General features: G+C 36.8%; 1 protein-coding gene across 1 annotated transcript; it reads right to left on the bottom strand.

Moving 5' to 3' along the window:
• Window positions 1-602: 602 nt before the first annotated feature.
• On the bottom strand, window positions 603-27,279 carry HAPLN1 (hyaluronan and proteoglycan link protein 1). The gene is made up of 4 exons (XM_012721706.1): window positions 27,158-27,279; window positions 10,698-11,066; window positions 4,976-5,278; window positions 603-2,461 (listed from the first exon to the last, which is right to left on the bottom strand). Exons 1-4 carry the CDS (start codon window positions 27,255-27,257, stop codon window positions 2,172-2,174), a joined length of 1,062 nt encoding a protein of 353 aa, XP_012577160.1. The 5' UTR covers window positions 27,258-27,279; the 3' UTR covers window positions 603-2,171.
• Between the last annotated feature and the right edge of the window lie 270 nt (window positions 27,280-27,549).

The following is a 27,549-nucleotide window of genomic DNA, read 5'->3' as shown; positions in this document are numbered from 1 at the left end:
GTATAGATTAATCAGCTAACAGTCACTCTAGAGATTTTGAACAGCACCAATTCCTATACTGATTAAGTATTCAAGAGTTAAGAAATACGATTATTCTTAACATTATAAAGACAGAGTTCTGTGGTAATATCTGAAAATTCTGTATGTGCTTCAACAGAAATTTGTTCCCACATTTACATTTCCAGGAAAATTCTTTTACATGGGTAGCAATCCTTCAAGTAGGGACTGCCTCCAGTAAGCTAACCCTCTGTATTTGAGGTATTAGAGTTGCTATCTTACAGATAGCCACCTCTTTAAATAATATATTCCTCTATCCTAGACCAGTCAGGTATCTTTCATTTAGAAGTTTGAGTTTGTCTCAGAGTGTTTGAATTAAAACTCACAATCACTTTGGATTTACAGTTTTGTCCAATTTGTATGTTCAATCTAATGTCAAAATGTGCATGCATCTTTTAATATTAAAGCATCTGATAATTTCCTGATATGCTTTTGATAAGAGAAACATCTATTTTTATTTACAACATTATGTCTAGATAATGTATGAATGTAGTTAGGTTTCATGGACTTCCAATTGTTCTATATCTTCCACACACTCTACATTTATAGCACAAATTTATTAGAATTATTATAGAGCTTTAAATGCAACCACAATCAATTCAGGAAATAGGTTTATTTACTGATGTTCAGGGGAGGAAAATCTACATAAAAACATTCATGAAAGCATACCAGCTATGTCATACTTGAGTTATTATACTAAATCTCATTTATTAAAACTCATTGTGAAACAATGGGAAACCATGAAATGTAATTTGAATACAAATATTGGTCCCTGGGGGGTCTCAACAGTCATAAAAATATAGGAAAACATCTTTATTTAAGATTGGAGCTGTTAATGTGGAAGGCTATTTTTCTGAAGCTGGCCTTACAGTTTCATTTAAAGCCCTGAAGATTTTACTGTAAACTTTTTGATGATGTCTTCAGCATTTCATTTAAGCCTAATGATGACCAGCAAGAAAGTGACCACATTGTATGGAGGAAGGTTTAGAATTACTTTGTTGACTTCGTTTCCCCAAACACAGGCACCAGTTGGACTTTCTAGTGTATAAACAAATAGGAATAATAAGAACTGTGATGACTGGGTCCCTATTTCTTGGGTAGGCAAGTGTATAGTTATTCATTGCTTTCATTTTTTTTTCTGTGTAATCTAAATAAGAAGGAAATATTAAATAGTTTAAAGTTATTTTTATAGGACAATAACATTTCATAAGCTAACATAAAATCAAGCTGCTAAATTTTACAATTTTTCTGTCCAGCAGTTTATCTATATAACTGCCCTGAGTAGATGCTAAATGCTGCTTAGCAAATGGCCCTTAGAATTTAAATATGACTCAGTAAAGCTACTCAAGAGATAAAATAATTCTCCTCAGGCATGTGTAATTTTAATTAGAAGGTAGGAGTCTCATTGGTTAAATATTATCTGCTAATTTGTTTCATACTTCATATAAATGGGATTATAATAAGTTTTAACTGTGCTTGTTACTGTGCATTTGAGCCATATGAATGTCTTTTTTTTCTTTTTTTTTTTTTTGGTCAAAAAGGCAGGGTTTTAAAGAGTAAAGTTTTGTCTCTTGTTAACTAGATATATTAACTTTTAGAAAAGTGTAGATTGTTCCCTTGTGAAACAGCCTTGTGCAACCACTCAGAATCTTAGCTTCCGTAAAGAAGGCTGTATTTCAAATGTGTTGCTCTAATTTGTTTATTGTAGTGCATTTCAAAATTGTACAAATATGTAAAATGTGTGCTTGTGGAAGCTGCTGTTCTGAGTAGCTTTACTTTTTTCCATTGGATCCTAGCAATCCTCAAGCTATTGCAAGCCCCGCTCATGAAAGGAATACTTCGTTGGGATGATGTAACCTAAACAGTTTGGCTCTAGAGCCTCCGTATGTAGCACTTCCCTTAAAATTATATTAATTTATAATAGATATTGAATGGTAGTTTTACAAAAACAAATTAATGAATTGTTTTTTTATGAAAATGACTCTTTACAGTAAGTAAAAAAGGGTTATCACAGTTTTGGTAACTTGCATGAGTTCATATTAAAAAAAAAAAACACAAAACAACCTTTCACATGTTCTTAGTAACTTTAACACTGCCGCGCTCTAGAAGCGCGCTCAGTTGTATGCTCTGAAGCAGTAGACACCATACAGCTTATGCTTCTTATCTGGGAAGCCCACGAAGCGCACTGCAGCCTCGGTGGGACTGCAGCGCCTTCTTGGCCTAGAGATGGGATAGCGGACGCTGCCGTCTGCCAGCCAGCCTGCATCGCAGCGGTCATATCCCAGAAGTTTCCAGGCAGCAAATATTTGGCCCACTTTGGCAATCTGAGCACCATCTTTGAGGCAAGCCTGGACTGCTTCATCATAGGTCAGCTTGGTAGGGTGGATCAGATAGTAAAAACGGCCTGCAGAGGGAGACAGAGAGCAGAGAGCATCACTGGCCTGTTCTTGTCTGAGTTCCAAGCGTGAAAGGAGCCAAATTGTGTTTCTCAGTGAACAAGGATATAGAGCTATGTCCGTAAGTTTTTTTTTGGAATGTAAGATCACCAATTAAAGGTAGTACCCAGGTCGCTTTCCACTAAATTAGTTTTTTCCCTTGGCCCTTAATGTGTGCGGAGACACGCCCTTGCATAGCTTTAAAAAAAAAAAAAAACCAAAGGGAAATGACAGATGCAGTTTCTGTTAGCTAATTAGTAACTAAAAGGGCCCTTCTGTGGCACTAGAGAAGACAGAATCCCATGTTAAAAGCAAGGGCTATTTAAATTCTAGCTGTAACAAGACCCAAGCCCAGCACAAGTTTCTGGAGAGGCAAAATTTGAATGTGAAAGGATCAAAAAACATTACTGGCATAAAAGTTCATTTGAAAAAAAAAAAAAATCAAAAGCCCCAAAGTTCTTTTCATTACAGTTATCAAAAAGACATTATTCTTATTCAAAGACTACAGTATGAAAATGCAAAAAAAAAAAAATACAGGAAGCCACTTGCCATAAATAATATAGACTTGGAGTGTAAACTCAGCTGGGTTTGCTCACTTGCAAGAGGGTGACTTTTTTTTCACCTTTCCTCCTTTGGAAGCCTGCTACCCAACATTACTTGATTTCATAGCAAAGAGCATGTTAATTTCAAACACTTACTGAATAGTGGTAATTATTGAGATTGCCTCAAAATGTGTTAATAATGCATTTAAAAGTATAAAATGACAGAACCGACCAACGTGTAAATACTGATGGAAGATTTTTCCAGACCTTTAGCTTTCGATAAAATATAACCCCTCTTATTTGACTGCAAATTGCTATGTGGAGTCCCCCTGTTCTTCACTGCATATAGATGATTCAAGTATCAGTTAATCTTGCCATTTCTTTCTACAAGATATGTGATTTGGAGCACTGGAGGAGGCTGCTGGAACATGAACTAAGGGTGAGGTCTGTCACCTACCCCGTGGGGGGTGGGGGGGTTGCAGTGCAGGAAGCAAGAGAAATTTCTTAGAACACAGCCACACCCACCTACTTAATTTTACAAAGTACAATGACACATTGAGGCATCACAGCAGGACCATGTGCCCACAAAGAATATTTGTTCATCTCGATCCTTTATTATTTTTCCCCAAAGCAAAGCAAAGCAACAAGGAACTAAAATATAAAATGATGGAGCCAGGATTTGCTTCATGGGTGTGTGGTTGTTTAGTTACACAGGCCCTCAAGCTTGACCTGATATTCTCCTGAACCCACACTAAAATTCTTAATAACTTTTAAATACAGATGACACATTCTCATTTTTTCACAGGGCCTTACAAATTATGTGGCTATTTCTGGATGGAGAGGGTCGGGAATTGTGATGCATTCAATAAATCACTTTTAACACTGAGGCAACAGTAATTTTTTCTTCTGCTTTCATTTCCAATGTTACTCTCTACTAATTTTGCTTGCAAAATTCTTTCTATGAGATAGCGAAACTTTATCTTGAATTTTGCTGATCGTCCATGAATCCATTGCAATTTAGAGGTGAACATGGCACAGAATCCACCTTTACTTCAATTTAGAGACCTATATCCCAAAGAGCCCACAACGGCAACATCATCTTCGGCAAATAGAAAAGTCAACGAAGTAAGAAAATAAATATTAAAAAAATTTTAAATTTTTTTGTATGTGTACCTATACACATACATACTGAATTAAAAAAAAAGACATAGCCTCTATGATGTCACAATTAAAGCTATTTTGGGGCTCTCCTGGTGGCTCAAGGAGTTAAAGTGCAGCACTGTGAAGCGACATGCAGATGCTGCAGTGGCCTATGGGATAAGTCACAGTGCTATCTCAGCCCTGGCACCGCTGGGGTTTTGGGTCTGAGTGCCATCCCGGGCCAGGGAGGTGACCCACATGGCACAGCAGACCTCGTCTGTCTCACCCACTGCTCCACTCAGCAGTGTATTTCAGTCTGCCTGTTCTGTTCCCCACTATTTTTGGTGAATCCTCTCACACCCCACCCCCTACACTTCTGGCCTATACCTCAGTTCTTGTAGACATAAATAAATATTTTTTAAAAATTAAAACTATTTCATAACAATTGGATGAAATATACCCTAGGAGCAGAGGAAACACTCACACTTGTTTGCCTAATGTGGATACTTTTCTTTTTTACATTTATGTTTATAGATTTTGTGCCTTTTTCCATCTCACGTGTAGCCCTGTGGACTTCCCATCACTCGTGTGCCATCACCGTAGTCCGGTGTACTCCTCCCCACCCCCCAATGTGGATGCTTTTTAAAAATTATGACATTAAAGAACTTTCACATCTTTTCAAGCTAAAGCAACACTTCAAAGTTCCCCCCACCTTTTTTTTTTTTTTTTAAATGTAGATAAGATTAAAAGTCAAGTGTAATCTCTGGGATAAGAAAGAAGGAAGCATGGTTCATATCTTACCATTGAAGTTGGATGTAAAACAGAAAACATCATATCGGCTTTTATCTTTATCCCAAAAGCCGTAGTTCCTGACTCCGGGTACCGTGTTCTGGCCCCCACAGGGCTCTCTGGGCTTTGTGATGGGATATTGCACAGACCCATCGCTGAGCCAGCCAGCGTTGCACCAGTCCAGCCCGCCCCGCCAGGCATCATACAGCTGGTCGAAAGAGGCCATCACGGAATCCTGGTCCAGACAAGCCTGCTGGGCCTCGTGGAAATTCAGATTGTAGCGTCCCAGTCGTGGAAAGTACGGGAATACCACACCTGTCCAAAGAAGTTGTGGGTCATTGATGGCACAAAGAGCAACGACTATGAGCCCGTACAACATTTTAATGATTACTGTTCTCATCTTAATGACAAGTCAACAGAGCTTAGAATTGCAAATTTCAGAAACCTTGAGGAAACACAATCACCCATTACCTGATTTTTACAAAATTCTATCTTCCCAAATTTAAGAAAGAATGACTCCCTGGTTGCGCAAGCTCGCCGAAGCCGCTTTAGTGTGGGTTCAATACCTGGCTCCGGAGGTGAGCCACATGGCATTACAGGCCTCTTCTCTCTCATCCAATGATCTTCTCATCAGAGTATTTCATTTAAAAGTATTTCCATGACTATTTTTAGCTTCCATATTCACATACTTTAACCCAAAGCTAGTATTTTAATCCAAAGCTAGCATTTTTTTTTAACAGATGACTGTTGATTAACATCCTCAGACATTATTAAGCAATGTATTTTAAGGGTATAACCCTTAGCAAATATATTAAGCTACACATTTTAAGGGTACTAACCCTTAGCAAATATAAAAAGCATGACTTGGAATTTGCCTTTGCTTAGGAAGACAAAAATATTTTGTCCTAAATAATTATTTTTAGTCAAATAAGTATGAGAGGTGATTGAATTGTCCCATACTGTCTGTATAATTTCTTTAAAGAGTAAGGATCATAAGAAAGCATAGCTATATCATTTGATGAACTTCAAAGATCGACTATCAAAATGTTTCTCCTAAAGTGGCTAAAAAGCAATCGATTTATAGTGATTACTGAAGGTCTTGTCTTGGATTTTTTTTAAGGAGAAATAATCAATATTTTAGCATGTAGAATGTAAAAAAATTGTCCCACAGACAATCACTTGTGAAGCGTATCCCATGCTCTATTTTTTGAGACTGCTGGTGCTGTTCAAAAGAAATGTACAATTCAGTAATCGTGTAACCAGCACACAGGAAATGTTTTCTTTTGTAAGTTGAATACTCCACAAGAAGAACTTTCAATAGCCTCCATCAAGTTGCGCCTTTGGAGGGCATGCTTGTCCCTCGGAAGCCATCCAGCTGGCACTGTGCACAAGAGGCAGAGGTCCAAGAAGGTTTCCTGATCTGATCCTGCCTTCTCAGATTCTTGGCTGCAGGATCTATAAGCTGAATCCGGGCCAAAAAGAGAAGGAAAAGACTCTCTTGGTTGCTATTACCCCTGCAGTGATGGGGGTGGGGAAACCTAGAAATGGTTGGGTCTAAGAGCTAAGCCAGGCATCTGCTAAGAGCCCAGTTAGTGCTGGGAAGGAAAAGCAATAGTGCTCCCTGCTCCCTCGTGCCTTTTATGCTTGTTCCTTAGCAAACCAGGGTGAACCAATGAAAAGGAAAATATTTAATTTATCTAGTAGAAATTTCCTTGGCAAACAGACCTTATGTGAGAGACAATCACAATGTACCTCAATCTGGAGAAAGAGAAACCATTTGGGTTGAATCCACTACCCAAATGGATCAAGATGATAATAGCAGCGTATATATGCTATTTTACCTTGTTATAGTTTTAAAGACCTAGATGATCCTTCAGGTTTAAATCCATGATAGTATATTTGGTGAATTCCTATGGACATTAGGAAACTTTTTCCTGAAGTACTTCATCCTTGATTAACCATTCATTAAATGTTACTTAAACATGGTTCATTCACTACCAAATCCATTGTAAGATATATTTAGTCGCTTTCCAATTTAACATAACTTTCATGCAATCATTTCTTAAAGTCATCATGAAACCCAGTATAAAATTTTAGTATTTTTAAATTTTAATTCAAAAGATGAACTTATTGTTCGCTTAACTAAAAAGATTTATTTCACAAAATAATTGATATCTGATAATGCAACAAAGAACAAATTCCAAGTAAATCAAGGTCAATTTCTATGTCATACTCAATCAAAGCTTTCAAGGTTTCACTGTCTAAATGCATTTGTTGTATATATTTCAACAATAAAATGTTTCTTACATTTCTGAAACTACATGTTAATACTCTATTTATTTACTTACTTTATTTCCACCTAGTTAAGATTTCCATTTCTAAGATTATAACTGCAAAAACATCTTGGCTTTGGAGAATGTGCAATAGATATACAGAAAATAGTTGATTAAGAATTAATCTACATATTAAGAATTAAGCTTAATTCTTTTTATGGAGCAAATTGCTTTCATCCAGCAATACAAGAAAAGAAAAATTAAACATTCATGGGTGAGAAAGAAGGGTATATGATTATTTTCCAAATGTGATTATTTTATACTTATATGTTAAAATATAATCAAAAACCTTCACTTTTCCATGAAAGACTAGATACATCTCTAGAAAGGAAATTACTACTGATGATGCCATCACCTGGAAAATAATATCAAATTATGTGAGAAGCTTTAGTTCCTCAAAATATGTTTTGAAAACATATTTTTTAAGATTTATAATTATACAATCCAACTCGTCCTAGTTGTTAGCAAATATGAATTTATTAGACATAAGAAGATTCTCACACCGTGGTACATATAAAAGTCAAAATTTAATATTTTTAGTAATAAAAATGAAGAAACCATGTAGCATAATTTTACTTTCCTTAGTTTTTTTCAAAGTGCTTATTTGGAATATGTTTATCTGAAATTTTCTATTTCTGAAAATTCTCAAACTACATTTTTTTATTTGCCACATTTTCTCCGATGAAAAAACAAACAGTGGGAGACTAGAAGCACAAGTGTCATCTTTTTCATAACATTACTCAAATTACTGATTGCTGCAATGACTTCTGCAGTCCAGGCTACTTAAGAATTTCTAGTGACAATCTCCTTGTTAGAGTCATACAAAGCTTGTCTCTTTCTGGGTGATGTTTCTAGCAATGTGGGTAATTGGTATTGAAAGTCCAAAATTCTTATGAAAAAATTGTACTTCAGCATCTAGTTATAATGCACACATAGGTCAGTCAGTCTTTGAAAAGGGCTTACAGATATTTTTTTTACTGGTGTGGTTCAAAAATTTAAGAGATAATTAAGAGCAAGGCACTATACTCAGCACACTGGAATACAATTTTGGGGTCGGCCACTTTCCTGCAGAGAGTCCACATATGTGTGTGTGTGTGTGTGTGTGTGCATGTGTTTGCATGTATACATACATATATCATATCCAATGTGTATAAATTTGAATCCAAGGCAGAATAAAATCTTGTAATATAAAAGCAAACCATATGATTTGGACATTTTGAAGAACTATTTTTTTTCTAGTTGGAAAAATTCTTTATAGAATATAATAAAGGACATCATATAGTTACAGGTGCAATGACAGATTCATTATGACATTAAAATAATGTGTTTTATGATCTTATGTATCTCAGGATACTGATAAGAGTTTGAATGAATCTTCAAACTTTTATGTATATAACCTGTGTACTGTGATCATCTATTTCAGAGTATGTAGAAGCTTCTTATCTTTTATCCAACAGAGCATTTCCCCTTCCTAGAATTCCCTAACCATCTTGGATAAAAGCACTGGCTTCATCCAGTGCCCTTACAATGAAATTCCAGCTCTAATTCTTATTACTAAACATGCCATCTTATAAAAGGAGCTGTCTGTCAAGAAGAGTTACAGAAAATGAACAAAATAGTAGTACATACAATTAGAATACTTTGTACTTACTTTACTAAACTGTGCCCTCATTTTACAGTACTTACTTTTAAAGTTATCTGAGAACTGTTAATGGACTAGAAAAACAATTAATTCACCTTTTAGGGCCCAAATCATTGTTGAATGAAAGGAACCAAGATTTGGAATTTTTTATATCTTTGGCACCAGATATAGCACTTATAAAAATATTTATCAGTGAAATTGTATTCTTGGACCAGGAGACTTGCCTCAGGTTTGTTCTTAGGGAAGTGTTCCAAAAGCATGGCAAACATGGAGATTAGGGATGGCGCAGACCTACATGGGAAACAGGACTCTTCTTCCATTTTACTTTCAAAACCTCTAATTGTATCTGGAAGGGAGTCTCAGTTAGAGTCTAGAGTGCATTATTCTTTAACATATACCAAATCTACTTTTAAAATAGACTTTATGCTCAGTGTCATAGGCAAGCAGTGGTATCCAACTAGAAGCAGAAATATCATATTCATTTTTATGGTTTCCTTCTATTTCTGGCAAGACATTCTGCTTTCTATATATTTAAAATTTCATCTTAAAGTAAATGCAGAAAGAGAAAATATGATGTGTATTATTTATGTTTAGAAATATGATGCTACCTAAATATAGAATTTCAGAGGAAAAATGACATCACATAATATAAGCCTGTCTATGACTCATGAATAAGGAAGTAAAAGTAAGTAATCTGCATCAGTTATAAGATGTACATTGGCACAGTTGGTACTAACCTAAGCATCATGATACTAACAGCTCAAGGCTCTATCCATTGCCTAATTCCCCTTCAATAAAGGAAATGGGCTTTTAATTAATAGCTGATGATTGATTGTCTTCTCTAACCCAACTATTTTCATGGTGAATAATGCTAGTATTCATGAACACTGACACTGACGTCGATCAATAAAACTGAAAGCACAAATAAGGATGCAATTAGTTAGTAATCAAGAGCTACAACTAAAAGAGATAAGAAAGGGACATAAAAATGATTTTTTGTGTTACTGTAAAGCTAGTAAATTTCCATACCTGTGATGGGGTTCTGTGGAATGCAGAAGGTCATGCCTTCAGTGATGTGTTTGTTGGTCAGACATTTTTCCTAAAACCAGAAATCTACTCTAGAATGGGATCGGGACTGCTAGCAACTCTACAATTTATTGTTTATAGACATAAAGAAGGATGAAGACAAAATCCATCCTTCAGTGTAAAGAAACATTAATATAAGAAGAGGATTTCCCTTATTGTTGGGATGTAGAAGGTAGAATTTAGGAAGAGACAGGATGACAAGGACATTTCATTGTCTAGCTTTGTGTTTATTTTGGTTTGAAACTGCTGAAAGGGTTATCTATTTAAGAAGTAAACTCTTATCCCACCCCTTCAATCTGGCATTCATTGAATATTAAATGTCTAAGAGACTCCGTACCATTTAAAAATACTGCTTTACAAGAATACTGAATAACCACATAATGAGGTTTTAATTTTGAACAGCATAAGGCTGGTCCTGGATATTGCTGATCTAGTTCCACTGCATATTTCTCCTATTTGCAAATAGGTTCAAATTTGCATGTAACTATTGTGTGTACATTTTAACTATGAAAGTGTTAAAGATAGCAAAATATAAAAGAACAGAAACACAAGCTATGCATAAAATTTTTGTTTCTCCCACATCACTATGGAGACCATGAGTTATTCCTTATCAAGAAAAACAAAAAATGTTTAATTCTCATTTCTAAGGTTGAGATGGGTTCTAGATACCTACCTTGTAAATCTAAAGCAACCACAGCAGTATCATCTTCTAAGCCTTCAATTACCTCACACTTATATTTCCCATAATCTTCCAGGGTGAGGTCAGTGATCACCAGAGAAGCGTCGTTATCACTGCTTCTCTTCAGAAACACTCTCCCCTGGTAGCCTCCGTAGGTTTTCTTGTGGTAGCCCATGGAAACAAAAACATCCACTTCCTTGAGGTAATCTGAAGTCAGCTTGGTCCACTTAATTCGGATTTTGTGGGTTCCTGAGCCAAAAGCTGTAGGGTCTCGATAAAATTTACATGGCAGTGTAGCATTGCCACCTCTGTGTGAGAACACCTTGGCTTGTTCTGCTTCCACGAGTAGGCGGGGACCATTTTCTGTTACAATTGAAAAGAAAAGAACAATTACTATGATTTTAGGGTTTTTTATAAAATGAAATATGCTGACTATACCCAGAATCTGGCAAATAGCTTTGAATGCTAAATGTCTCTGCAATGTTGAGTCTTTTTTGAACCACATCAAAAGATACTTCTAGTACCTAAATGTCTTCTATTCAAAGTAAAGAAATCAGAGCTTTTAAACCCTGAAAAATGGAAGGATGGGCGTAATAATCATTAGGAAATATTGGATAGGGCCTCCCTGATGGCCTAGGGATAAAGTCTCAGCACTATCAGCATTGTCACTGATGGGGACTGAGTTCCATCCCCGGCCAGGGGGCTGACCCACAGCAGACCTCTCCTGTTTCGCCTTCTGCTTCCATCAACAGCGTATTGCAGTAGATCTGTTTTTTTTTTTTTGCTTCCCACTCTGTCTCAGGTGAGTCCTTTCACTTCCCATACTTCTGGCCTGCACCCTGGTTCTTCTATGCATAAATAAAAATAAAAATTAAAACCATACCTCTTATACTGGGTATAAGATAACAGTCACCTGGTGATTTGATGATTTCATAATAAATTCTATGTTTTTCTTTTGTATTTAAACTGTATTAACTTTAACTGCATTGTTCTGACCAAAGAAACTTAGAAAAACCTATTGGCTCTAGGGAAAAAATATACCTGTGATATGCCATGCTGGAATATTTCAAGCATCTATATATATTTTCTTTTAACACACTAAAGGCTGGATTTCAAAAAGGGTTTCCAAAAAGTGTCTGAAAAACTCCAGAATTGAGAAATACATTTCTTTCTTTTTTCTTTCTTTCTTTAAATATTTATTTATTTATGCATACAGAACTGCGGTACAAGCCAGAGGTGCAGGGGCGGTGAGAAGCTTCACCAGAGACAGAGTGGGGAGCAGAACAGGCAGACAGATGAGGTACACTGCTGAGGGGAGCAGCGGGCGGGCCAGGAGAGGTCTGCGGTGCCATGCGGATCACCTCCCGGGTAGGCAGGGATCAAACTCACCATGAAGCGGCTGCGACTAGCTTGCAGTGCTGGGTCCTAAACCACTGCGTCACCAGGGAGGGCCGAGAAATACATTTCTCAAAACTTAGATATTGCTAGAATTCCCAAAGTTATATTTACTTAACCAAATAATTGCTATTTTACCTCAGTTGTCTCCTCTATCTGCTTTCTGCTGTCTTATTTGACAGTGATTGCTTCCACCTTTCCTTTCCTCACCGTTTTGTCTCCCTCCTCCCTCTTCCAAGGACTTTATTGCCTTCCAGAGAGCACAGCAACATTCGGAGCCTGCCAAGTCAGCAGACTGCTGGTCTCTAGAGATCCAGCTGTTATTTTCAGATCTTGGCTTTCTCTGGGGTTTCCCCTGGTTAGCTCACTGTGCTTTTGACCTTGACAAGTTCTCCTGAGGATGTGCAAGATTTGAAAATGAGACAGCATTATAAAAACTCATGGACACACACCTTCTCATCCACAACACGGCTCTCAGAGGCTGCCAAAATTGCCTTTTCATGGAGTGCTACAGCCCTTCTGGCTGCAGGCTGGTATGTTGTGAATAAACCTTAGGCACAAATCATTTAAGATACACAAGTCACCAGGAAGAGTAACAAATCACCTCCAGGGAGATCTCAAACTTTGTTACTTAATGGTATACACAGGACTCAGATTTTAAAATAAAAAGTGTTCCAAGATGACACAGTGCTCCATTTTTTATTATATAGCATCCCAATAATATAAGAATGAATGTGCTTTATGTATGATCAGTCTCAGTCCTCAGGGCCTGGAGCTAACAAAGCCATCAATGTCCCTCCTTTGAATGGATAATAAAAAGGCAATGGTTAATTAAAATGAATCACAAATTCACATCATTAAGCTTTTCCATTAGATTTTGCTCTTTATCGCTCATTTAGGACTGTTGAGGGGGGGGTTCATGTCCCTACCCCCACTTACACGTAGCCACCTTAAACTAGCCATTGGGAATTAGATTTTTAACAATATTTCTCAAGTATGACACTGCTAAATATGCAGTATAATCCTGGCATATGTTAGATAATGCTCCACAGTTTCACCTTCTTATAGTTTTGAACTATGTGAAATGAAAAAGTACATAAAATACCACTTGTATTATACAGACCTGTAAATTATTGTGTGGTTTAACATAGTCATAAGGTGTTCCAGAATGAATACAGATCTGCTCATATTACAAATTAAAAATCAAAGCAAAGGTCAAACCCCCGTATGAGGGACCAAAACATCTATTTTTTTTCCCCTGTGGTTAAATGAAATTGGCTTGTAGTATTTAACAAGTATAGGTTTCTAATTTATGACCCATTGTGCTTGAATATAATGTGTAGGTGATGACTCATTGTGGTATAATATTGAGAACTGAGTAGCCACCAACACTGACTTATTCCCTACAGAAGAGTTTTTTTAAGTCTGACAGAATGTAAAATATTCTACAATTCTTATTTTGCTTTTGGAGGGCTGAGGTGTTGAGGTAATAAAGCCAGAAGCCCCTGGATTGAAATTCTACAAATCCTAAGAAAGACGTGTTGTATGGACCCTCCCTGGTGGTGTAATAGGTTATAGCGCAGCACCATGAAGCGTGTGATAGCTGCTTCAGCACGAGTTCCATCCTCTGACAGGGAGGTGACCCATATGGCTCAGCAGACCTCACCTTAATTGCCCTCAGGAGTGTAGTTTGTTTATCTGCCTGGTCTGCTCTACTCTCCCCTTCTGGTGAATTCTCACAACACAACTGCACCTCTGGCATGTACCCTAGTTCTGTATGCATAAATAATTAAATCTTATTTAAAAAAAAAAAAAAGAGATGTGTTACATGTAACAGACTAAGTGACTGAGCACCGCAAAAGTTCACTACCATCGCCTGGGTCAGTGTTTGTTGATGGGCCATATGATGTAGAAGATCAACACCACACAGTATATAGCAGTGAGCACTGCTTGTGGGAGTGGCCTGCGGCAGCACAGGTAAAATCAGAAAGAAGGAGCACTCAATGGTCAGTGAGGTGCTCTGGACCCCCTTGCAGATGCTACCATGTTCTCTAACATGGAGTTTAAGATTGTTATCAGGCTTGCCCATAGTGAGCTGTCATCAGAGATCAGCCTGGAAATGCACTGAGACAGACAGAAGAGGGAAGGGGGCAAAGGGCAGAAAAGGGTAACCCAGAGGGAGGATGACGAACTGCACAATTTGCCTAGAGTAACTGGATTATGACCACTGGATTTAAAACCCTCAGTCAGATTAAAGTGTAAATCAAAGCTCTTTGATTCACAAGCAGCTGCAAAGCAAATAATATCAAAAGATAAAAATAAACCTTGATCACTAGAATGAGTGTTCCTTTTTTTTTTTTTAATTAAAAACAAACAACCTATTTGGGAAGACTGCATTTTTTTAAAGTTCAGTTGTTAAGTTACAGGATTTCCTATTTTTATTAGTGAGACTCAATGACAGTGACTTGAAAGACTTCACGCCCTTCAAAGACCACACTTGTCTCCAGGGGAAACAGCAGGATCTCATTATTCTCTTACAAATTCTGCTGTGAAATCCAGAGGACTTCATTCAATTTCACCAAGTTATGAAAGTAATGACATGACTGGACCGCTGCTCTTTGTATTGCTATGCCATCTTGATGAAGTCTTAAACAACAGGACAAAATCAATTAACTGCAGAAACACAATTCAGACATAGACTAGGCTATTATCAATTGCTCTCAGCATTATTGAAAGTGCAGTGGTGTGCGGGGGTGGGGCAGCCGTGGGTGCAGATCATTGCCAAAGAAACCCAAGTGACAGAAAAAAGAAGGTGCTCTGAATCACACAAAGGCAATGCTGGTATTGGCTATTTCATCACTGATGTATACGTGAAGAAACCTCCTAATTTCTGGATTTCCTAGACCAATAAAGTGTTAACAAAAAACAAATTTGGGGGTCTCTACTTACTACTTAAGATGATTACATCGGTTGCTGAAGGAGAACATTACAAATTCCTCCCTCCCAAGGAAAAACTATTGCCACCATTTGAATTTTTTTAATCATAAAATTTTCTATAATTACCCTTTTCAGTGCACAATTTTCTATAATAACCCTTTTCAGTGCACAATTTGGTGACATTCATTGCTTTCACAGGGCTGTGCAACCACTACTATCTAGGTCCAAATCCTTGTCATCACTCCAAACAAAGTTAATTCTTCCTTGTCATTCTACACTGGCTGGCAGAGACTCGACTGTCAGCTCCATGATGAGTCACTCGAAAAACTGCAAAAAGGTTTTTAAAATGTTACCTTAGTTATGTGACAATCATTATCATTTAATAGTTTTCGATTTGTAAGACTAGTGCGGTTACTCTCTTAGAGTAGCCAAATCTGCTGGAGGGTGAGCAATCAGGATGGATTTACGTCCATGCTTTCCTTCCTCTGCTGAAAGCAATCACTGTGCCCCTCATCCGTGTGCTGTTTACACTGCTCGTCCAGCACCTACGCAGCGCCCCGCATGAGGTAATAAGTGTCAGCTGCTGAATTGTACCAGAGCTGCGAGGGCCTGTGCCTAGCTATAAATACACCTAAGCTTGCTTTATACCATACCATATACCATGCCATGTTGGTAAAATGAAAATGCTTTATAAAATCAATTATACATGTACATAGTAAAGTGCTTAAGCAAAATACATAATTTTAGCTTTTAGTACCTTGCAGGTTACATGTGTAGGGTACACGCTGCAGGAGACACTAAGGAGGATCTTACTATAAAGTTTAACTTTCAGATCATTTTGTTTCCATCTAACTGGAATGAATCTAATTTTCCGCTAGATGCTCACCAGAACCAGGGCTCCCAATGTCTGCTCGTGAGAACGATGTGTCTGGTCAGCTTAGCAGAACTTTTACGAGATTCCTCCACTGTCTCGGCTGCCCCACCCCATCTAGCCTTTACAGAAGTTCCCCCTTATCCGAAGTTTCAATTTCGTCAATGTTATCCAAAGTCAATCTCGGTTCAAAATTATTATGCACAAATTGAGTGAGGCTACCCTCATGAAACTCTTACTACAGTTTATTATTACAATTATTCTACTTTATTATTAGTTATTATTGTTAATCTTACCATACCTAAGTTATACATTAAACTTTATCTTAGGTGTGAATGTAGGAAAACATAAACAATAGAGGCACTGCATACTCTCCTTTTGGAGGGTTGATTACTTTTATTTATTAGTTATATCTTTTACATCATTTTGTAATCCCTGTAAAATTTCCACCAATTCATCCATGAACCATCACCATAGTTCCTTGGGCTCTTTTCTTCCCTGTTTTGATTACTTTTGTCAGAGACAGGCTTTAATTTCTTCCCTAGGTCTTCCTGAGATAAAGGACATTGCTCCTCTAATTGTGAATCCTTTGTCCTAAATGGTTATAAATGTTAAAATGAATTTGTTAAAGGGCCCTCCCTGGTGGCGCAGCGGGTTAAAGCACAGCACTGAGAATCTAAAGCCACTTCCGCATGAGTTCGATTCCCGCCAGCCCCGGAGGTGACCACATGGTGTGGCAGACCTCTCCTGACCCGCCGGCTGCTCCCCTCAACAGTGTACTTCGTCGATCTGCCTGTTCTGCTCCCCACTCTTCCTGGTGAATCCTCTCACCGCCCCTGAGCCTCTGGCCTGTACCCCAGCTCTGTATGAATAAATAAATAAATCTTTAAAAAAAAATGAATTTGTTAACAGCATTACCATTGGTAAGTACAAAATAACAATCCAAGAACTTGAGACAATCTTAGTAGCTTCTCAGCTCAGAGATGTTTACTTTGCTTAATAGTTATCAAAGCTATGGATAAAGAAATAGCACCACAATTTCTATTATTTTGGATTTTGAAAAAATTAATCACAATTATAGAGAAATTAAAGTCCTGTAACAAATTCCTCAGAAACTACCATATGTGCATGTGTATAGCTAAATTCTTCTATTAAAAATAAATTCTGAGTTTATAGTTTAGTGACATTCTCAATATAAACACAGTTTCCAGGATTTTAACTGTAATAGAGGTTTCTTTCAAAGGGCATGGAGAAACCAAAACATTAGCTTGAATCATTCTTTTTCATTAGGCTATAATTAACCACACACTCCTTAATGATTGGAAATGTGTCTTTATGTGGTAAAGGGGTACAGTTTAAATCTCCTTTTCTCTACTCAGACCACTTCCACTTTGTGGTAAATGTAAGACCAAGTTATTTATAATTGCAGAAAGGACACTGTTGGTTTTATATGCTGACACAGTTAATATTTTCAACTTAACAAGAAGTCATAAAGCCCATATTGCCAGATTCAATTCGAGAGGCAGAAGGGACAAAAAAGGGACCTTGTGATTCTTAATGAATGATCCTTAATGAACTGAGAACCTGTAGTGTGTTGTGTTAAGTTTAGTGCTGAAACAAAATGAAACACAAATACCCAGTGAACAAGGTTGAGGAAGTGAAGGGAACAGCAAAGCCTGAAGACAGCAGGGGTAGAAAGAATGCAACCATTTTGGGCATTGCTGGGCACCCTTTCTATAGGGAGCAGGTCCTGGTTCCCGTTGATGTTGGCAATGGGAATGAAGACTGAAAAACAGCAGGTCTGAATATTTAAGAGAAGCAGAAATGCAGATTTTGATGCTGCTCATATTTTAAAAGACTTGCAACTAACTAAAGCTTTTTTGTAAGAGAAAAAAAAACAATCACACATCATCATTACTGAATTCTAAAAAGCAAATATATGTCTTCTGAATCATCTCTTACTCTGCCTGTTTGTACGGAGGGTCTCCAAAGCTCTGACAAGGGCCATCTCCTTGCTTCTGCCTGTGTTTCCTGCCTACCCAGGTGATCTCGTATAGTTTTATTCATGTGCTCATGAGTCTAAAACTTCCTAAGGAGTGTAGTTTTTTCCTTGAACACCAAATTAGTAAATTTAATTACCTTCTGATCATATATTTGATGTCAAATAATGATGTGGGAATGTGGCCCTCCCCTGGACAACCTGTTTTTCTTGCATTCTTCCTCAGTTTGGTTTATGTCTCTCTCATCTACCCATTTGTTCAAACTATAATCTAGGAGGTGAATTTCCCTTAATTTCTTTTTCTTTTTTTTTAAGATTTATTTATTTATGCTTATAGAACTAGGGTACAGGTCAGAGGTGAGGGGGTTGAGAAGATTCACCAGAGATGAGTGGGGAGCAGAACAGGCAGATTGATGAAATATACTGCTGAGGGGAGCAGCAGGTGGGTCAAGAGAGGTCCACCAAGCCAGTCATGTGGGTTACCTGCCTGTCCAGGGATCGAACTGGTGCTCCAGGGGTTGCAAAAGCTTCATAGTGCTGTGCTTTAACCTGTTTAAGCCACCAGAGAAGGTCCGAATTTCCCTTAATTTCTACATCAATTTATCAGCAAGTGCTGCCATCTCTATAGCCACTTGTTGTTTCCCTAAATGGTTCATCTCCGTCCATCTTCACTGCACACCCTGGCAGTGTGCACCTACCACAACTTCTCCCCTCAAGTCTCCTAGTTCAGTCCTAAAGATCTCCTTACCTTTACGCTTGGCCCATCAAAATCCACTCTTTCCCCGGGCTTTTGTAAATGTGAATCACATGTCACTACCTTGTTCAAAACCTCTTACATATTTTGAAATGCTTTTAGAATAAGACCAGAACTCTGTACTTCACTACACCCCAGGTGCAATGGTTTGGCTCCTGCCTACTCCTCCAATCTCATCATAAGCTTACCCTCTCCACTGCAAGGCTGGCATCCTTTTCCCAACATTCCCCTTTGAAAACATCTCAGAGAATTTGCATTTCCCACTTTTTCTACCTAGAGTCTTCTGAAACTGACCTTTGATGTGGCTGACTCCTGGTCACAGGTGATTCAGGTGTCAGCTTAATCCTCACCTAGTCAGGGAGCCCCTCCTACCACCCGTCCACCAAAGAGGTTGACCCCACAGTTTCACTGCTGCTCTTTCATAATCTGTGAGTCCTTAAAAAATCACTTTTATATTTGTTATGTGCTAAGTTGTTTTTATTTACTCAGTTATTAATGAAGACCAAATAAATAGTGACACAAAAAAGGCTGAGCTCAAAATGCTTGTGTTGGAGCACAATTTGTAATATATTGTGGACACTCTATAAAAAGCTACCCCCTTAGTTATCTTTTAAGGAATTGTTCACATGGAAACATCTAAGTGAAGCATTAACCATCCCATTCAACATATCTATTTTTAACTAATCAAGATCCTTTGTTAAAGGTTATGTGAGAAAAATAAAACAAAGCCATAAACATAATCATATGCAGATCATAGGAAATTTAAAACTTAAACATGACTCTTTTCAAGGGAAAGTTAAAAATAGTTTCTAACCCACATTATTCTAGAAGAAAAACTTAAAACACCTATTCTTTAAAATAAAATTAAATAATAAGTAACTATTATATAAATAAATAATAAAAATAATAACTAAAAAATAAAAATAATAAATAAATAAGTAATAAACAGGAAAAAATCCTGTGTGAGGTATTTACTATGTTAAATGGCAATTTATTGTTATAAACATAAATCCACTGTGGAAAAAATATTCTTATATAAGTAAGAAATAAGATATTTATGTAATGTGTATTGTAATTTACAATACAACTTCTCTACCCTTTAACCTACATGTCCTTAGTCTCACCCAGCATTCAGTAACACTGAGCCAAAGCAGAAAAACTTCATTTCTAGTACTTTTTCAGAAATAAGACAAAGCAAGGACCACTACAGTTAGAATCATCTAGAAGTGGAAATCTCCTCACTCCAGTTGTTTTTAGTTGTGTTATTGTCTTTCAAACTTTCAAGCACTCTACAAAAACAAGATAGGAGTCTCCATTATGCTTCCTGCACCAAACATCCACAGGTGACTGCAGTAAATATTTCCTGTTCTAATCTGCTTTGCTAATTTTATGTGTTGCATTATAGCACTTCTGTTTTTATCCGTAATGCCCTTTTCCCTTTTCAGTGGACAGTACTTAAAAGGTAGAGACAACTTATTTAACTTATATGATTCAACGCACTTTGTAGCACAATTCTCATGCAAGTAAAAAACACACTACTCAGAGTTTATGTCGTAGGCAATTAATCCCTGATTAGACATTGAAGTCAAGAAGCCAATATATTTAATTAAATCAAACATAAAATGCCCATTTGTACTAATGATAGTCATTTTTGAGGGCATGCATGTTTAGTGTTACTATGTTGTGGCAATGCAAAAGAATTTTAAAGCAATTTTATAGAAATTTCTTATGTCTTCATTTTGTACTAAAAATATTTCTATAACAAAGATTTCTTCATTTTCCTTTGAGATTGTTAGCTTGTTTTTAAATAATATAATAGTTTATTTTTGTATCATTGTGCCTTTTTCCATCTCAGTTGTAATCCCTGTGGGCTTCCCATCACCAAATCACACGTGTGCCATCACCATAGTCCCATGCACTCCCCTCCCCACCCCCAATTTTTGATACCATTCCCCACTTCACCCCCATAAAATGTCTCTCTATGGTATATAGTTCATTATTATTATTATTATTTCCCCCTGGTCCTTTATGCTCCTGCCATGAGTGAAACCATCCGTATTTCTCTTTTTCTTTCTGGCTTATTTCACTAAGCATGATCCCTTCCAGTTCCACCCATGTTGCTGCAAAAGGCATGAGTTTATAGCTTGAGAACTTTTTTCTGGCTTGAGAACTTTTTAACTGAGAAGTTTAACATTTTAGCATTGTGTTCGAATTTTGCATTCTAATAGCATTTCCTAGAGAGTATATTTCTACTTTGCATATAAAGAGCCAAAGTGAATAAAGATTTCCTTCTTAATACAGAAATGTAAATCTATTCTTTCTTGATATTTGGTGAGAATCAGAGAAACACAGCAGGTTGAAATTACATTAGCATGAAGCATTAAGCTATAGGTCAGTGCTTCAGTTGAGTCAACATTGGTTATAGCAGATTTGCAACCAAAGGGAAAGACTTCTCTACTTTGTGGATTTTTCTTGGTGTTTGAGAAAGTTTCCAAATAATCTTTGACTCCTTGCATAAATTTGTCTGTTTCTGCATCCAGAATGGAACAGAGAAAGCAATGACTGTTAGTGTGAATTTGCCACATAAAAATATTATTGAAATAGAAATTTATTCCTAAAAATATCCTACAATTTATTCTTTATAGAACAGTATGGCATTCAACATTCTAGTTTTTAAGTTTGGAAATATCCTTAAAATTTATGGTCTTATTTCTATTAAGTGAAAAACTAGCGATTGTAGACACAAAGTTCTAAAGAGAGTGCAGCCAGTCAGGGTAAGAAATGAGACCAAAGATGAGTAAAGAGTGTATTAGGTAAGAGAATCTGACCCTCATAAACCTTACCAGACACTACAAGTGACATAAAAATTCTGGATCTTGATCACCTCATTTGCACAATAGTAGAGATCAGCTGGATCAATACCAAACAACTTTTAAGTTCTTAAATTCTGTAAATATGGTTTGTATTATGCTAACACTACAGAATGAAAGCTGTCATCCAGTTAACATTCTAAACAAAATGTCATGTGTTGCTACATGGATATCACAGAATTCAAGAAATGGTCATTATGGTAAAAATCTTTCATTATATGCATTCATTTATGACACAAGCTATGCAACGTCTATTGTCTGACAGATTCCGGGTAGATCGGGAAAAGCTCTGAAAAATAGGACTTTCCACTGCTAGCTTATGTTATGACCTCCCTTTTTTGTATAACCATAATATCAAAATATTCTGAACAACTTTCAGCTTACAATTGGACTGCCTCGGCCGCACAAGGCCTACCTGCCTTGACAAGCAAGCACTGCACCAGGGTGAAAAAATTCCCCTGAAGTCAAGTGACTTGACTACTGACTGATAAAAGCAAAAGGACTGTTTTTTTGCAAAGTCTCTCTCACTGCCCGATGGAGGAAAACCCAAATTTTATCATTCTATTATCTCACCTAGCCTTCTATTCAGCTTTTTAAAGAACTACTCAAACTTCCTATTGTCTGGCCTTTAGATGTGGAAATTCATCCAGGTTGCCTGTTTTGAAACTAGTCAAGTTTTCCACCTGCTACACCTTAAAGGAATCCACAAAAGTCTTCTGGCTAGTTTTTCAGGATTCTACTATGTAGTCTTCAGATGAGGAAATTCACCTATGTCTCCTATTCAGAGATTTGATTAACAAGGAATTTCCTCTTCTGTCTCTCAAGAACAAAAACCCATTAAGTAGTAGATAAGGTTTAAGGGACTTCTATCTTAGTTGCTCTCCACTATAGTAATATTAGTCATAAACTTCGTGTACCTATGTACCTGTTTTTAACTTTGATTGATTTTGGAGTGTTATATCTCAGCTAAAGGGCAATACCATCCTAAACTGTTCTTAGAAAAAAAAAAGATGATTGTAATCTCTCAGCCCAGTTCGTGTGCTGATGTCATCCCACTGCTTGCTCCTAATGTATAAAATAAACCTCTGCTGAAGGCAGAGCAGGAAGACTTGCACCCAACTCTGACTCCCATGTCTTCCTCGCCCCCCTTTCCCTTTTTTCTCCTTCTCCCCTTTTTTTAGGAATCTCCACTTGCCGACGCCTTCCCACCTTAGGGTCCGTCCTGCCTGTCTTAACCTCCAGACACTTCAATAATTGGAGCTGGTCTCCGACACATTTACTCAACAAACATTTATTAAGCACCTACTATGTGCCAGACACAAGCATGTAGATAGATGGACAGTCTGATAAAGAAGGGAGGGATGTTAGCAAAAGGTAACAAATACCAAACTGGGAAAAAGTTGTTTGGGACAAACACAGTAAAAAGGAACTAACCACATGTGTAGGGGAGTGTCCACTTTTAGAGATGAACTTCTGACAATTCTTTCTTTAAAAACAAAACAAAACTGGGCCCTCCCAGGTGGAGCAGCAGGTTAAAAGCACAGCACTAAGAAGCTAAAGCCACTTCAGCATGAGTTCGATCCCCGCCCCTGAGGTGATCCACATGGCACCTCAGACCTCTCCTGACCTGCCTGCTGCTCCCCTCAGCAATATACTTCAGTCGCCCTGTTCTGCTCCCCACTCTGTCTCTGGTGAATCCTATCACTACCCCTGTACCTCTGGCCTGTACCCCAGTTTTGTGTGCAAAAATAAATAAATCTTTTAAACAACAACAACTAGTTGTTTTATCTTTTGAGAAAGGTAACAATTTCACTTATTTAATGGGAGGGAATGATTTTCATTTCTGAAATTGCCTCACTATTTGTAAAAAGTGTAAAGTAGCTTCTCTGATCATCTAGTAAGGTGACTTAGAAAATTTTTATTTCATTAGAACTAAGACAATGATGTAGTTCTAAACAAGTGAGCTTGAAAAAGATGAGCTATTGCTGCCAATAGTTGTGCTTCCTTTACTATTAATAAATCTCTTTTTCACTGTAGTTAAAATGACAATCATCTACTGGGAAATTATGTGTCAGGTTCTTGTTCATGTATTTTCTCATTTAATCCTCACAAAGGCCCATGGAATAAACAGTGAGGAACCCCAGTCTTACAGACTAGGTGACTAACTGGAAGAAAGTAACTGTCCATCATCTAAAACTAGCGGTAGCATTAGGGAAAAACCTTGCACCAATCTTCAGAAGAGCTACATGTGATCCATCACCAGATGCTTGCTGACTTGAATAAAGTTAAACAGTTTTGTATTATGTGTTAATTATAATCATTTTGATATTTTGCAATGGTTAATGGGCAATTAATCATAAATTTTTTGTTATCAACGTGAATGAAAAAATTTTAAGGTGTATTTGAATACTATTTTAATCATCTCTAAATGGTACCAGAAATTAAAAAGTTACAACAAAGAGTTTTTGGAATTGAACCAAATGGTTCAAGTATGCTTTTTTTTTGACTTGGTACTCCAGATAAAATTCTTCCTAAGGATCTGACTTTTCAAAGGATTTAGAAGTTGTTTGACTAGGTGCATTAAGAAATGAGAGAAACAAACTAGTAATTGAGAGTATTATGGAGATGGAATTAACAGCAGCTATCTCTTCTTGCGAAGAGTATTTGAGGAAATTACTCCCCCTTCGACACTGAGGCAGTCAGTACAAGATGCATAAGCTTATATCTTGATAGCACATTTTAGCAGACTTAGAGGACAAATGAAATTTGCCTTCTCATGTCATCAAATGAATGTTTTGTTTTTTTAAAAAAAATGAAAGGTAATGGGGCCCTCCCTGCTGGCGCAATGGGTTAGGATGCAACACTGAAAGCTAGCAGCAGCCGCTTTAGTGCGAGTTGGATACTCTGCTCCGAGGTGACCCACATGGGGCGGCAGACCTCTCCTGATCCGCCCGCTGCTCCCCTCAGCAGTGTACTGCATTGATCTGCCTGTTCTGCTCCCCACTCTGTCTCTGGTAAAACCTCTCACCGCCCCTGCACCTCTGGCTTGTACCCCAGTTCTGTATGAATAAATAAATGAATCTTAAAAAAAAAAAAATGAAAGGGAATGAATTAGAACATATGCAATGTCAAAATCTCTTTCTTCTTGGCAATTGGGAGGATTTCCTTTTATACCATTAGAAAAAACTTTCTTCATAAGAAAAAACTTTGCACAGAGTTCTCCACTTGTCATTTTTGTTTCTGGTTATCTAATTTTTTTAAAGTCAGATTAAATTATTTTGATTTTGTATCCTATGAAAAATTCGATATCAAATTTAAGAGGAAGCCTTCAGGAAAATAATAAAGCAACTCATGCATGAGACTAAGAACATATTTTCAAAGTAGAGCCCCTTTATTAAGGTAGACAAGGAACATTTGAGAATGATTTGCATTACACCTTTGACTTATTTTGGCCTGGAGAACATGGAGAACAAAAATAGAAATTTAATAAAAATTGAAATGTGTTTTACAGAAATAAGAATTTTGAACAATTTTCTGTGGCTGACAGAAGTTCATTCTGCTTATCTGTACAATATAAGAATTTGAGATGCAAATCACTAATTTTATCATCTGACTGAAAATTAAAAAAAAAATGAGAATTTTCATTACTCTCCTACTGGACACTCCTACTTGAACATAATTTCTTATGTTAAAGAAATTAACATAAGGAATGATTCCAGTATTTCAATTAATAGAAGTTATCCTTAATGATCATCTACTGGGCCATATGATTTTTTTTTTTTTTGCTTTGTAAAAAAACAACTGAAATTATGGCTTGACAGTGGTTTCTCTGAAGGATTGAAGAATATAAATGTTATAAAGTTAAAGGATAAATTATTGGATAAAATGTAACAAGAATTTGGTACTTGGAGCAATTTTAAAGTATGAATAATAAATTGCTGATTTTGTACATAAATCATCATGATCCTATTACAGCATTAACTTCCATAAACAAAACAGATCTGGTAGTTTTATTACTTGAAAGTTTTTAGTAGCTTTCTAAGAACATGAATTTACAATTAAAATGAAGTAGACTATCAAGACATTAAAAAAATGAATAGTGTATGCAAATAATTTGGGTAACTCTCATACCTTGCCCCAGAAATTCCTTTCCTATTAATTTCAAAGTCTAATGAGAATGGAAGTCAGGAGCGTAAGTTTTACATGCTGAGGAAACTTAAATCTGACTTATAGGTTCCCTAGGAATAATTTGTAAAATTTCAGTCCACTTTAAAAAAGTATTACTCATCCTAGGTGAAGTTACCAATTTTTACATATTTAATTATATGCCAGTTATTTGTCCAACACTAACCTAAAATTACAGCTAAAATTTGTTTCACATTGCATTTAAAAATATTGTTAATAATGGCTGGGTATTACTATTTGGGCTGAATTGAATTCTGTGACTAGATGTTATTCCTCATTAGCTCTCTATATACAATAGCTCAATAGTCTTTGGGTATCAGCTTTGATTCTGCTATATACATTAAAGGAAACTGCTGAGTCAGCAGCTTGCATAGTAAAATGTATGCTTATATAATTCTTATTCATGAATTCATTGCACTTACTCAGTGAAAAACATAAAGCTGTTATAAACAAAGAAAACGGAAAAAGATGTCTCAAACAGTTAAACATTGTCAACTTCGGAATTCCATTTGTGTGGTCCTAATGCATACAGGAAAATACTTCTAGTCAGACTTATAGTATCACTTGACCTTCACGAGTCATACTTTTCAATAGTGGATGCAGTTTTTTCAGACTACACTTTTGACCTTGAAGATATAACTTGATGTTTTATGTCTCTTCATAAACTTATAATGCCTCTGATTTCCAAGCTGAGTTCATCTATATTAATGCTATCATATATTCAAACTGTTAAATCCTGCAGTTCTTATTTTAATTATTCAGTGCCCAAGGGGAGAGAGAAATTGCAGCTCCTTTAGAGCAGTCTTTTTCTTACTGCATTAAGTCTCTTAGCTTTCTTAATGCAGGATGTCCCTCATCTGAAGCTGGGACAGGAAATAGCTGCAGTGTGCTGCAGCCTCAAACCTTGCTGCACGCTCAGCTTTAGGATTCAGCTGACCTGAGCAGAGAGATACAGGGACAATGTCTTAGTCTGTGGGAACTAAAGCTTTACAGAAGGGGATTAGAATAGGGTGAGTTACTTATTGCTGAAACTTAACTTGTCTGCCTTCATTTTCACATTGTATTTAATGATTACTCTTACAGAATAACCTCACAACATAAGTTTTACTTCCTACTTGTCCGCCACCCACCTTTGCCTTGCGTTTAAATAAACTTTATGCCCGTCAGTCTACTTACAAGATAGCAGCTGTACTGAAAAACCTTGAGCCACAACTCCCTGCAATTGGACAGCCTTAAGTCATTTCCCTTTAATTCTCCCCAATTCTTCACTTTTATGTAATGCAATAGCATTCAAAACCCAGGGAGCTTATTCACCAATTAGCAGAAGGGAAAAGAAAAAAAGTCAGTGCATCAGCACTAAAATCAAAATGTACTGAACAAGCATCTCAACTGTAAGTAACTTAAAATCAATTTGACTTTCATAAAAAAACTGGGTTTTCTTACCTTGGATGTGAAGAACTCTTTCATGATCTAGAGTATAGTTGTCTGAATGATGGTCGGCCCAGCAGATTGAAATCAGCACCAGAAGAAGTAAACTCTTCATCTTTAAAGCGAAAGGATCTTCTTCACTGTGAGAGCATCACATACAAAGAGGATTGTAAGATTTGGAAGCTTTTAGAGTGTTGCACTGCACAACTTATTACTGCCTTATCATCATAGAATGGGTCTGAAAGAATATTTAACCCAATCTGTTCAGAAAGTTACTGTAGCTGTCTTTGAGAGCTGAAGACTGCAGCTTTGAACAATTACAGTTTCTCTTATGTAGCCAGAATTCACATAGTATTTAACTCTATCTTTGCAGGATAGTAAATCTAGAAATTCAAAACAGTATAATA

Source organism: Condylura cristata, unplaced genomic scaffold (genome assembly GCF_000260355.1).
Source record: "Condylura cristata isolate star-nosed mole 26May11 unplaced genomic scaffold, ConCri1.0 scaffold00007, whole genome shotgun sequence".
In the NCBI taxonomy this organism is placed as follows: domain Eukaryota; kingdom Metazoa; phylum Chordata; class Mammalia; order Eulipotyphla; family Talpidae; genus Condylura; species Condylura cristata.
This window is presented reverse-complemented; position numbering and strand designations above follow the sequence as displayed.